The sequence below is a fragment of the Ascidiella aspersa genome, chromosome 7 (assembly GCF_963924565.1).
Source record: "Ascidiella aspersa chromosome 7, kaAscAspe10.2, whole genome shotgun sequence".
NCBI lineage: Eukaryota > Metazoa > Chordata > Ascidiacea > Phlebobranchia > Ascidiidae > Ascidiella > Ascidiella aspersa.
Genome location: NC_139453.1, coordinates 12405781 through 12419664, shown reverse-complemented (window position 1 = coordinate 12419664; position 13884 = coordinate 12405781). Strand labels below are relative to the sequence as shown.

Below are 13884 nucleotides of genomic sequence, written 5' to 3'. Positions count from 1 at the left end.
CAATAAGTTAATGCAAGTTTTATAAAGTCATACAATTTTATCACTTAACTAAACAACAACCATTATGTGGAACTAAGAATATTCGTTTTAAACACAGAGGTGACTTAAGGCTATTTTCATCATGTTTTAATCGTTTTGCAATAAACTAGTAGGCCTACAAACCTCACAAGTTTTAATAGGTCGTTGTGACACCTAAAACAAACTTGGAAGAACTGTCACTGTCACAGATACAACTACTGAATACCGACTAAAGTTTGATTTGGTTTTGCATTTCATACCCAAGTTTACCTAATTATAAACCATCTCTTACAACTTGTAACGTAATATCGACACGTGGAAATTCACGGAAGGCAATTCTTGCATCATAAACCTATGACTAAGTGCTTGCACAACTACACAATAACAGAAAGAGAGCCAGCACCCAGACGGCACAAACTCCGATTCGGCACTAACAAGACTTAACAACGAATGCGCCTACAACGCAGAGCAAAGTCCGTTTCGGCGTTGTTGATACTTTGACCCCTGTTTGCCGAAAGCCACGCTTCTCATCTAGCTACGGTTAGATTGCATAGATAGACCGTGACAAACCCGAGGTTGCGCGTACGGCAATTATCGAATAACATGACGATAAATCAGTTTTATAAGTTTACCGTTATAATTATCTCTGTCACGTCTTTCGTTGAAACGGATTTACAGTTGAATATTTTGCTAAAGATTGATTTAAACATTTTAAACAGCCCACAAAAAACCAGGGAGTCGAACCGTTTGACTTTTCCGGTTCAGGTTCGGTTCGGGTTCAAGGATTCTTTCGGAATCGGGTTCAGATCCGGTTTCGGTTCGGAGTAGTTTAAAAGTTCCGGTTCAGTTCCGGTCCGACTAAATTTATTTTCAAAACCAGTTCAAAAAGTTCCGGTTCGGATGCAATATAAGTTGCGTTAAATCTAAAAATGTGGGTCAATAAATGTAGATCTTTGAATTGTATGTCATTTAATCGAAGCTACGTGACGTATTAAAAAAACAGCACGGCGAAGTATTAAAAAAACATTTGTTTACAGGTTCGGGTTCGGTTAACGGCATGTTCTTTCAAATCAGTGTGGTCCAACTTCTTTTCATCGCGGGCCAAAAAACATTTTTTTTATCTTGAGGACCAATGTTTTTAAATGGCGATTCTTAGGCTTATTGCTGGCAAATTATACATAGCCTATGGCAGTGGTTTTTAACCTTTTTTCAGCCGCACCTCCTTTGGTAATTTTCCAATGCCTTTCGCCCCCCTACAAAAAGCAATTCGTTTTTGCAATTAAATATTACTTAGGCAATTTGAAAATACTAAAGCGTGTTGTTGGTCTTATGAAATCACAAAGTATCATTTACGAAGTTATTTTGTTAATTACAATAACAAAAATTGAAGTGACATTGCTAGATTGAAGCAAAGCTGACTATCAGTTCGCGGGCAAAAAAGCGGAGCTCGCGGGTCAACTTTGGCCCGCGGGCTTGCAGTTGGACCACACTGTTTCAAATTATTCGGTTCAGTTCGGGTTCGGCTCTTTAAAATCTTACAAAAAAACGGTTCAGGTTCGGTTACGGTTCGGAAAAAATTGACCCAAAACCGGTTCATAAAATTCCGGTTAGGTTCCGGTTCGACTCCCTGCAAAAAACGGCCCGCACTAGCCTAAACCAAATTCACACGAGGTCTTTAATAAAATGGCTCAAAACAGGTGCGCATCCAGGAATTCACCTTTGTGGGAATTTTTAATTTTCTGATTTAGATGTAGGCCTACATGTCTCACGATGACCTCGGAAAGCTCTTGGTGTTCTCGACGCAATTCCTATATTGCGTTTTACCCGAAGCTAATTCCGAGAAACACATAGGCTACCTTTTTATGTTATCTTACCATTCGAAAGTGGCGTACCATCTATTCTATATCCAGTAAAATCCAAAATTTAAAAAACAAACCTATAAACTAATTTTATCATGGAAGCTCATAATGTTATGTGTGGCCCGAAATAAAACCGCCTAATAACATTTTGGTTCTGCTGTCAATCTTGGACCACTGCCGTTGTTAATAAACTTACCGTACCTATAATATTCGGACTAGTAAAATCTGCTGTAGATTGATCTTATAAGGTATAGCCTAATGAGGCCCTAGTTCAGGGGTCACTAATTATTTTGTAAAGCGCCAGATGACTGTAAGACAGGGGTTCTTAAACTTTTTTACCGCGGATGCCTAAAACACATTTTTGCTTCCAATGAAGGCAAGGAATTTTAGAGATGACGTCATAAATTGAAATGTGAAAGCGTAATGGAGCCTAAACACACATTGAGTGCAAAAACGTTCTATTTTTAGTTCAACACTTAAAAAAATGAACACTTTTAAATATACACTGATATTTCAATTGGGTTTCATGGACTACCTAAAGATAGTTGACGTACCCCAAAGGGGTCAATGGACCCCAGTTGAACGCCTGCTGTAAGGTCTAGCGATGGCAGCCCGAATAACTGTAAAGCCTGGGCGATTACATCTCGGATGTCTGTAAGGATTGATGCGGGGCCTAAAAATCGCGGGGAGGATATAACAATTTGTGTCGAATTTTAATAACTCAATTGTCTTCAAAAGATATATGCAACAAAACTGTAGTTAGCCGTGCAATATTGCGGTTCAATTTAAAATGCAGTAGAATTGCATCCATTACATTTTAACTGTACTTTATCTTTTATTAAGGAATATGATTCGTTTCGGTGTTAAATCTGCGGGCAGAGCTTGGTCAACAGGCCACAGTTTTGTGACCCTCTTTCTTCTAGAATCGTAGATGGTTACTTTTTTACAGGAGTTGTGGCAAGTTAACAATATAACGAGAATATATTAATTGACTTCACAACAAAACACAAAACTCCATTTCTGAAACTCGCAAACAAATAAAAAATCAACTGTAATCAACTTTGCACACAGATATTTATTTATAAAGGTTTGTTCAAAGCAAGAATAACGTAGTTTAAAAAAACATATTTTAACTAAAGAACGGTTTAATAAATGACTTAAAATTTAACGTTTGACAGTAACGTTTTAAACTGGGTAAAAAATTGTAAATTAAAAGGAGCCTTTTAGGACAGGTAAAACATCTTGTTCGTTTTGGTAAATAAACAAGAGACCATTTAAAACAATGTAATTGATCGGCATAAGGTCTCACAATTAATTAAACAATTAAGTGCATTCATTCATTCATTGTTAAGTGCATTCATTGATTTAATTTCACCAGTAATGTAAACAAAAAGAAACTGCCAACCGCAGATACTAATGGAACTTATTTTAAAGAATAATTAAAAAAGGAGTTTTTGCAAAAAAAATTGCGTTGCGCTGCAAGAACAATGCGAGTAAGCACCAGCAAGCAAATATGATTTACTTTAAGGAGGCCAATAAGGTGTAGCCTATTGAAATTTATTGTTTTACTGCTAGTATCGCCATTCCAAGGCGCTGGTTTGCCGTGCGTTCGGCTGAAGTTAAGTTGGACGTTCACGTCGGACATCAACATATCTTCATATTCCTAAAATGAAAGAAACGTTTAGGGTCCTTCCAATTATTATAGTTTTACACAAACGCAGTCCAACAAAAAACAAGACTTGCGTACTTTGACATTTACAGATTCCTTTTAGGTAAAAGCATTCAGGTATGGTATGACGAGTTCTTTGCACATTAGCTGCTCATTTTGTGAATAACAACGATATGAATAGCGGTAAGAAGAGCAGTAATTAACAATTTTGCAAAACAGTAACATTTTATTTGCTCATTCAAGTCAGGGCTACGGAGTCGGACTCTGTACTCGGGACTGGAGGAGTCGGTTTGTTTTGCTGGATTCGGATTTGGGACTCGGGACTCCAGTAAGACCACGTTAAACTACCCCCCGAAGTCCCGAGTCCGACATGCGCATCCAAATTTTAAGACTATCGCAGATCACTGGAAATTGTATAGGTGGAATAGCATATGGTGTAAAATTTTCCAACCAGATATTGTGAGTGAATGAATTATACGACACCTGTATAAGTGGTTTGCTCAATATCCACGTTATTTTAATTACGCAAATTGGCGGAATACAGGCTGTAGAGTCGGGGCCGGACTCAGGAGTCGACCAAATAGTACATTCGACTGGAGTCGGCCTCGGGTTTTTTTAACAGACTCCGCAGCCCCTGGCACATCTTTTGTAATTATTAAATTTAAGAATTTTTAATAAATGTTTTTTAACAAGGCTCAAATTTTTTTTGGTTCTTGGACCAGCCAATCAAATAGAAAACTGAAATAAAATCCAAGTATAATGAGGAAGAAATTGCTGAGAGGTTGTTTTTTTTTATTTACTTCTACTTTTACAAATTATTTTACAAAAAATTTAATTTTTGAAATTAACCAAAAAAATGACAAAAATTGGCAGAATTAACAACAAACTACCCTAATTTAATTTACTGCAGTTAAAAAACAACAAAACAACAAAAAACATACGTCAGGCTGTGTAGTCCAGGACAGCAGTTGCAATATTGCTCCCACATAGTGGACAGGTCTTTACTGATTTTACACAGTGGTTGCACACACAGCAATGGCCACATGGCAGAAATTGCATGTTGGGATTTTGCGCAAGGCACTGCTTACATTTTTCCTGGTGAGTTGAGGTGTTGCTGTTAGACTCTATAACGAAGTAAAAATCAATATAATAGTATTTTTAGTATTCTAACAAATTATGGGCGGTATGCGTGGTGTTCTATCTTGTAGTTGTAAACTTGTAGTCACTTCTTTCAATTCAGTGAACAGTTAAGGGAACTGCTGTATTTGCATCTGATAAAATTTAAGTGGCTACCAAAAAATTAATTTACATCAAAAGTTATTTTATATTTTCTGCCAGGGATGGAAAAGTACCATAGCCCCAAAATAGAAATAGAAAAAAATGGAATAAATTCTATGATGCCAACAAAATAATTTTACTAACCTGGGCTTGCTATGTTAGTTTCTTGAGGGATGGGTTCCCTTACTGATATTCCATCTAGTAAAGAACAACATTTTGTGCAATTTTATACGATTGTTAACAAATTGTGTCGTAATAATATTAAAAAAAACTTACTAAGAAAATGGTTGTGAGTTACAGTCACCGTCGCACCATTGCCTACGATTACTACACCATTAGCATTATGGACATCGACTTTTTTATCACCAATGTTGTCAGCTGTGGATGTGGATCTAAATAAACATGTATGTGTCATACAACGTATTATTTAACCTTCTTTGTTTTTAACCCTTACCTGGAACACTTTTCAGGTGTTGAAGCCTCTCCTTCTTTGTCTTTGGTGGCCCTTCTTTTTCGAAACGAACCTGATAAAAGCAGGTTATTGCATTCCTTATTTTATCTATTCTAATAATGAACAAGAAATGTAAAAAAATGTGTAAACTAGTGTGTCTATAAGGCATAGTTTGATTACTAGGTTAAAATTTCATTAGATGTTAGTTCAACAGTTTGAAAACTGAAAGCTCAAAATTTAATTAATTTAGCTGACAACAAATGAATGTAAAACATAAAAGTATTTCCAATTATAGATTAAGTTGATAAAAATCTAAAAAAAATGTTTGCAAACCAAACAAGATTGTAAACTACTTACTTTCAGGTACAGCTCGATTTGGGTTGGCAGCTTCAAATGAAGTGTTTGGTTGAATGGAAAGAAAACTCACTAAGGCATTCTACAATGAAAAACAAAAAAACATATTTGGGCAAAAACTGTGTACAACATATAGGCACCATAGCTGCAATTACAATTACAAATGAAATATAATGCCCGTTGTCCTAAAAGTTAGCAAATTTTGAGGACTGATTGAACATTAAATATTAAATTTGAATTTTTCCTTAATTGAAATCTGACAGTTTTGTCCAATTCTTACTATTTCACTACTCCAAATACTGATCACTTTTTGCTTGCTGTTTGTAAACAATGTCATAAAGTTATTTGTCAAAAAATGTAATATGTAAATTAAACTAACCTGTTGGTCATTGGTTTCTGGTGGTGGGGTTAGTGCCCTTTCTGTAAACTGTAGTTCCCTAATCCCTTCTCCACAGTTGTAATTCTTACCCTGTCCATTCTCACCTGGTAATATAGGTATAGTAAAGTAACTTTTTTATCAGTACATGTTTGAGTTTGAGGTACTCAAAAAAAAATCGTTTTACTTTAATGAGAATAATGTATAAATGGCTGGCTTTAAATTCAATAAGATTCTTATTACGAGGTGGTGTGATTTGTTGAAAAGATGACAATCGACTCTCTCCAGCATTCGAAGTACTGGAACAACTTTCTTCATTCTGTAATTTATAACATAAAAACACAGGTTATCGGTACGGCTTTGTAAAAATATTAGCTGTCAATCTTGAAATTGCAAAAGACCAGGCAGTTTTGACCCATGTTGCTGTCAAGCCTTTTAACGAAATAACTCCAATCCCAAGTCAAGTAATTTTTAAAACATAACAAGTCTAGTCTTAATCCTAGTCACTTTTTTCAAAATGTAACAAGCAAAGTCAAGTCTTTTTGATGGTGAATCTTGCCCCAAACTTCCATTAGAGACATCATTTGGCATAAAATATGTCGGCCTATTAAATTTGCAAAATAAATAGCCCATTTTTAAAGTATAAATAAAAGAGTTTTTGTGTAAAATTTGTGCAAAAATTAGTTTTGTGTGAATCATTGGCAGTCACAAATCTGGAATGTAGTCAGGTTGAGACTGGCTTAAAAAATTAACTTAAACCCATCAAAATTAGTAAATTCATTCTATTCTTAGCCATATTTTATATAACAAACACCCAATCTTCATTTTCATGGCTCTTTTTTTTTTGCTTTACATGCGTGCTCGTACACAGTTGGGTGTGCATCAAGCAATATGGCTCAATTCCTTAAGTTTAGTCATTTTGTACAAACAATCGCGCTGGTCAAGAATCCTACCACAACACAAATTATTTGGTTAGGGAGCTGGTTAGCATTGTTTGGGTTTGGATAGGTTAAGCCATGTTATTAATATTACTTGACCAATCCTCAACTTACCCAAACACTAAGCAACACCCTAACCCAAATAGTGTGGATTGCTTCAATAATTGTTTCAACGCTGTGATAGGAATCCTTTCACCTTAAATCCCCACCCGGACAAAAATGTTAGTAGAAACTTATTTTTATAACTTAAGTATAACGCCTGTGGTGATGCTATAGGCCATAACAAGCTACAACATCTACACTTTATCGTCAGTCTATACTTGATATTTCATACAACTGATTGACATTTTGAAAAGAATAACAAATACTGAAGGTGACATACCAAACATGGTGGAAGACAATGTGGCAACTCGCAAAATATTAACGAAAATTTTGAATTTCTTACCTGAGACATTGCAAAATACTAAACAACAAAACTACCAATTTCTGATCGACAAATGTCAGTGCCCAGCTGATTTAGTGACGTAATTAGAATTTGGCGCCAAACCGATTTTTTTCGCGTTGAGCGACATAGAATTCTTATTGCTGTTTAATAATAAAGATTGAACTAAGTACAGAACTTAGTGAAACAAACAATTCAGGCAGATTTTGTTATTCGAAAGAAAATTTTGATTACTTTTTAATATGTAAGCACCAATAAATCACTTGTCTTTGTAACTAAATTATTAAGTTGTCCCCTAAACATATTAACTCTAAAACAATATTATAATACGTATCTATGCAAGCATAAAATAAGTAGAAAGTACTATACTATACAAACATTTTAAGAAAACATTCTGTGTCCAGTAATACTTTTTGCAAAATTTCCTGAAAGCGTAGCGACGGTTTACTTTTTGTGTAGTTGTCGATGTTAAAATCGGGTTTTGGTGGTCAAAAGTCTAGAAGTATTTTAATGGTATCTAGATGTATAGCGCAAAAGGACTGCGCTAGGGATTTTGCGCTGGGTACAATGTTAACTACGGCATCAGCGTGCATCTGCGAAGAAAGAAAAGTGGGAGAATATTTTAAACAGAGGGATACATTCGAAACTATTATTATTATTACAGCTTAGGAGAGGTCTCTACCTGGCATCTTGCTCTCGATAAACACACTATAAGGCCTAGTATTGGCATAAACAGACGATCGAATGCAACAATTAAACTATTTACACACCAATTTTTATGTTAATAGAACATAACAATTTTATGTTAATAGAACATAACAATTTTATGTTAATAGAACGATTTCTGGTAGTCATGGACATCATCTTTAGCGATATTGAATACATTTCCTTTTTAAAATAACACGATGCGTTGTACATATGGCTTTTGTGAAGGCAACGCGGCAGAAGTGTATTGTCAATGGAAAATTTCCCCTACGACTTCATTGTTCGTTCCTCGTCAAAGCGTACCCTATACCTACCTGTAGAGGTGTTAAACAATAATGGCGTCCAATCCTTTCACAAGCACCAAGCAGAAAGCAGTGTAGTTGTGCGACGACTTTAACTCACGTGAATTTGTTGGGAACGTTTGGGCAGTGGCATGGATAACTCGACAGTGACCGAAACGTAAGTAAACACTTTGAAGTGTCAGCATAGGATGTAGCGAAAACTCTCCAATTAGGCATAGCAACCCTTGTTTTTTTGACGAGAGGCAACATTAAAAGTTAGTATAACGTTTTAGTTACGTTAAGTATACGAATAAGGTATCTTTAGCCTTCATTACAAATGGGTTCGTTTACTGAGAGTTTTCAATTCGCATTAAACGAAATAAACGTAAGTACACTATGCTCGGATCTGTTCTGTAGCTTGAAAACTTATACAAAGCTAAACAGGTAGAGTGAAAAAGTTGACTTTTGACGTTTTTATCGTTATTGTTGGTTGCAGCGTTTTCTTTGGTTCCCGTACGCCATCGTATCAGGCATCAGCTAGAAACGCTCAACCAGCCAGTTTCAAAAGAACAGATTTGCCGCCAGCCATGGGTCGATTCCAACCGATTGATCATCACACGAAGCCGCCACCTGCAATTGAGTATGATACAACTCAGCGTTTTAACTAAATGTTTTTTAAAACGTTTAATCTGAGTAAAGCAGTTCGTAAATCGAATTTAGCGATTCATTCACCTAATGTAAAAAAATATAAATGTAATATCCTAACTATTCATATCGATGTTTTCCAGGGACAGATTTATTTACATCACAACGTAACCTCATGATAAAACTCGCCCCCACCCCCAATAACCCCAAACAGGGGCAAACTAAGCCGCCCAAACGTCTCAACCAAAACTGCTGATTTTAGACCGACGGCATCCGATCGTCCCATACACTCTCCTTACAGTTCCAAGCTTTATTTTTGGCCATTTAGGCCTTATTCCGTTGAAAAAAAGCTTATTCTGACTGGGGCGATTTAGATATTTTTTCTGTCGTCGATATTACTGCGAATTTGGCTTTAGTAGGTCGTTCGTCTTAACGTTATGGTATTATTATAGACCATTCTGCTTTAAATATCGTTGCTTAGGTCTTATTGTGTCTTCCACCTTACAGTGTTGTTTTACAGGAATCCAACTCAACAGACGATTTGCATCGACATTTCCACTCGGCAAGGCGCGCGTCAGGGCGATAGTCTGCAGTTCCAGCCCTACTTAGCACCGGTTCAGTTCCAACAGACTTCAGGCGACACTTTTGCCCCTCGACCAGCCGATTCTCGCAATGACTCTAACGCACATGAGAGTTTGCAAAACGTTAAAATACACGTTTGCAGATAGGTGCTGTGCCATTGCATGGGCTATGAGGCCGAAGCCCGCCAACAACGCGAATTATCGTGAAACAACACTGATGTGCTTTTTAGGATCGTTATATATGGTAATTAATTGTTTTCTGGCGATATTTAGTTTTTATTTATAGGCTGCGGAAAAACGTTGCTGTTGTAGCGTGCCGGTTTATGTGCGCCTACACTGTGTTGTATCTAACTTTGTTTTGTGCTTGTGCAAAAATGTGTGGTATTTATTTCTCCTAGATTCGGTACCAAATAAATATACGAATTCCAGTTGTCAGTTGTGATTAAACGCAGTGATTTCACCCTTGAAAGCTAAATTTATCAAAAAAAATTATTGCTAAAGGGGCCGTTTGGTCTGATATTGCTAAAAAACGAAATATTGACATTTGAATTTTGTCTATTTTTTTTGTTTGAGTATATAGTTATGAAGTCATTTGGTATCGAATTAGATTGCGATAATTTTGTCTATAACGTATTATGAGCAAGAAATACAGTGATATGCTATTATTTTCTTTCCATGTGTATGAGGTGTGGCTGTTTGCGGTTAACCAAGTAAGAAATGCGGCTCTTGTTGTCTGACTGTTTGGCCACCCCTGCTACAGGTCAAACCCGCTTTTTTCCGGGTTTCCTGCAATACTCTGCGCGAAGAAATGCTTTCGCAAAACGACACAAAATACTTCATAGGACGACCTACAACAGTGATTCTTAAACTGTGTGTTGCAGGACTTCATTGTTTTTCGAAACAGTACTTCTTTCTATTACAAATAGACATAGACAAGCACGCGAGAATTAGGATGATTCGTTTGATAACTAAACATTTCATAGCATTTACGAACTACATTTTCTTTCATAGCATTTACGACCAACATTGAAGTTAAGTTGATTGCTAAAGTAAAATTGTTTGGTTTTCCAACAACTGTGCTCCGATTTTTTTTAATTAGTGTACAGCAGGCTAAAACAGTTTCAGAAGCGATGAACTATACGAGGCTACTAGTATATTTGTAACATTTTTCTGCAGTGAAAAGCTTTGTGATGGGTTTACAAATGCGAAGAGTAAAACGATACAGATACTTCGACAATTACGGCTATTACCAGAATGGCAAAGTAAGAAAAATGAAACAAATGTTTTAAAAGAGCGCTTTAAATATTCCCTAGACGTCCTAGGCAATAATGTTATTCCGCAAGGTGGCGTTAGAGCACATGTTAAAGCTATTTGACCAGAAAAACTTTCAATTTTTCTAAAACTATATCGCATTTCTGGTGTCAATTTTGATTTATTAAATTACTTGCTGTTCGTTATCTACCGTTGTAAGTATGCAAAAAAACCCTGACGTTCCCTATTGCTTTATGATAAAGTGGTTACAACACTCAAATATATATGACTAAATGTGCTTTAAAATTTAGAAAACTTGTGCGAAGCATAAAGTTAAGTAGGCAGGCCTTTATTAGCCGAACCTATCGCTTTTTGATGGCTACTTTTTTTATTCTTGGCCGCCCCTTTACCTTATAAATATTGTATTTAACATTAATATGTTAATATGCTTTGCTAACAAACGCTGCCAAAACTAGGATAAGCATACCAATAAACGACGTAACCTTGATGTCTTTCATTATTTTATAGCTTGTTTTTTCTTTTTTTTTTCGCCGACTCGACGACACTTCTTATCAAATCAGTAAAAGTTAATAAATTGAAATGTCTAAACGAAATGTTTTCTGAGTTGTTAGGCAAGTACCTTTTAGTTATCTTAATTGTAAATATCCTATTTTTCTGAAGAAATTCAAATATAAAACGCTTAGTTAGATCGAAAACCACGGATTTTTATTTGGGTATTTTATCCAAAAGTTTAAACATCTTTCGCTATATTATTTCCTACTTTAAAAGCAAGATTAGTCAAGCAGGGGTTGTAAAAAACATCTTAGCACGTATAAAGAATAATATTCAACACTTAATATTAGCTAATCGCTAGAGTTTTACATCACCTCTACAAACATCTTCAATTTAAAACAGAAGTTTTGAGTTAAGACTCGCTTTTCTCCTGCTGGTCGACCAACTAACGAAAAAAAATCCCCATAGCGAAAGCGCTCTTCGTATTTGGACAGAATGTACGGAATTCTACCAACAATAGCCGAGACGCGGCGTAAGAGCGTAATTGGCTGGGTCCCCGAAACCGCACAAAGGCAACTTCGCGAAACTTTAAGGCACAGCCCTTTGGGGACAAAACATCTTAAGATCTAGGTCAACGTAATGTTTGTTTTAAGTAAACTTTGTAGTGCTTCCTATATTCGTAGATTGATTAACTTTTTGTAACTTACAATTGTGGACTATTTTTACATAAAACAATTCGAAATAGCGGGCGTGAACTTTACGGAAGATTAAATTGTTTGTCTGAACCCATGTTTTTAGATATTTCTGTAATATCATTTTTATTTAGCGTCCTCCTACATTATAGCAAAATTGCACCATTTTAAAAGCATTCTTGAATTCATCGTGGCCTAGCCTACTTGTTAATATCAAACGTTACTCCGGTCCCCCGTCGCTATGCTTCTCCACAAAGTTTTAAAAGTATTATTCTCTGGAGCAATCAAAACCCACCTAACTTTTGAGTGGGTCAATATTTACATGGTCAGATTCTAAGCGGATAAAAGTAGCCGACACGCTGGGCCGAGAAAATTGTTTCGCCGTTCAGGTGAATCGATGGCTTCTGAAAAGCGGCAATGCCGGGACAAAGAATAGAAGATTATATGGTGTTTTGATTTTTTCTTCTCATCACAGCCGCCCCCTTCCATTGGGTTACATCTAAGCCGATAGCGTAGAACATTCACAGAACTGTCCTAGGCAAAAGCACAACGACAGCCAGAACAGTGAAGAAAAACGTTAAAACACGGTGTAAGTAAAGTAGTTACAAGTTATACTCTAATTATGTTGTTGTTATAAAAATGTTTATAGTAAAGAAAAGTCCCAAAAGAGCAAATAACTTTTATATACTATGTGATAAAATATGTTGTATAAATTCAAATGTGTTATTATTTAAATTTACCGTTGACAAATTCTGGTTGTTTTTAACAGATTCTTCGAGCGGGCGCTTTTCCGCAAGGTGAGGCTGGAGCGCATTGACATGACAACAGAGCAAAGCAGCGAAGAAAACACCAACGCGCGTGATTCAACTGAAGGTAAACAAACCGCCGCTCCTCTTAAAACAAAGAAGTGTAGATAATATTGACCCTAGTACACCTCAAGTGGAAAATTTGGTGTAGTGTAAAAAGTATTGAAATAATTAGTTTATAATTGATCATTATATGTGGCATAAATTGTCAGATATAAGTGTAATTGTAGCCTATATATTGTACAGATTGTGTGCAGTGAGACATGTGCTAGTTTAGCAAACACTTATTTGTAAACTGTAGACCACCAGCATTATTTTTTTAGAAATGCCCTATGAACATCAAGTGTTCTTGCTATGTACCCACTCAAAATATCTAGCAATACCTTAGTGGAATTAGAAGGATATGGAATTTTAAATTTAAAATAGCAGCATAACCTGTTATGAGGACATACTGTACTTTTGAATAATCACAGACCAAACCTATTTGTACAGGGACATTTATAATTTTGTTGAGATTACCCATATATTATTAAAATACCAGTGATCGCCTATAAAGAAGACTAATTTAGCATTTTATAACAATTTTAGTGTTTACAGCTACAGTTCAATTAATAAATTCAAAAACAATAAAATGCATATTTGAAGATGATCTAGATTTTAGATCAGGGGTCGGCAACCTTTTTCCAGTCGCGGGCCAAAACCAAAATTTAGAAAGGTCTCTGCCGGCCGCACAAAGTGTATACTAAGAATTGTGTTATTAAAATGTTGAACAACTGTAAATCAGGCGGGCCTAGAGTCTTTTTTGCATAAAAAACGTGTTTAATTATATTTAAGGAGGTACTGAAGTGTTGACGCAAAGCGCATAAAAAAGCGTTTGTTGGTTTGAAATTCGAGTTCACACGTCGTCATCCATGCTACTAATGAAAAGTGTAATAAAACTACTTTGAGGGAACGCCTAATCATTTAAAGTTAATCTAGCTTAGAGTTTGTTAACGTTTTTAAGCAAGGGCACACTTCGCGAGCGA

General features: G+C 35.9%; 2 protein-coding genes across 2 annotated transcripts; one reads left to right on the top strand and one right to left on the bottom strand.

Annotated features, from left to right (window-relative positions):
- Window positions 1–2983: 2983 nt before the first annotated feature.
- Window positions 2984–7441, bottom strand: LOC146137860 (uncharacterized). The gene is made up of 9 exons (XM_083394240.1): window positions 7389–7441; window positions 6249–6324; window positions 6009–6112; window positions 5633–5711; window positions 5279–5348; window positions 5101–5216; window positions 4969–5022; window positions 4488–4670; window positions 2984–3540 (listed from the first exon to the last, which is right to left on the bottom strand). Exons 1-8 carry the CDS (start codon window positions 7395–7397, stop codon window positions 4489–4491), a joined length of 690 nt encoding a protein of 229 aa, XP_083250366.1. The 5' UTR covers window positions 7398–7441; the 3' UTR covers window positions 2984–3540; window position 4488.
- Window positions 7442–8399: 958 nt separating this feature from the next.
- Window positions 8400–10028, top strand: LOC146137859 (uncharacterized). The gene is made up of 3 exons (XM_083394238.1): window positions 8400–8549; window positions 8868–9011; window positions 9537–10028. The coding sequence occupies exons 1-3, from the start codon at window positions 8524–8526 to the stop codon at window positions 9742–9744; spliced, it is 378 nt and encodes a 125-aa protein (XP_083250364.1). The 5' UTR covers window positions 8400–8523; the 3' UTR covers window positions 9745–10028.
- The last annotated feature ends 3856 nt before the right edge of the window (window positions 10029–13884 follow it).

Excerpts from the sequence above, each read along its gene's own strand:
- LOC146137859 (XM_083394238.1), top strand. The coding sequence starts at position 8,524 with ATGGATAACTCGACAGTGACCGAAAC. Across the intron at positions 8,550-8,867 it reads AACTCGACAGTGACCGAAAC|CGTTTTCTTTGGTTCCCGTA; the intron begins GTAAGTAAACAC and ends TGTTGGTTGCAG. Across the intron at positions 9,012-9,536 it reads AAGCCGCCACCTGCAATTGA|GAATCCAACTCAACAGACGA; the intron begins GTATGATACAAC and ends GTTGTTTTACAG.
- LOC146137860 (XM_083394240.1), bottom strand. Across the intron at positions 5,712-6,008 it reads CAGAAACCAATGACCAACAG|AATGCCTTAGTGAGTTTTCT; the intron begins GTTAGTTTAATT and ends TTTTCATTGTAG. Across the intron at positions 5,349-5,632 it reads AAATCGAGCTGTACCTGAAA|GTTCGTTTCGAAAAAGAAGG; the intron begins GTAAGTAGTTTA and ends TGCTTTTATCAG.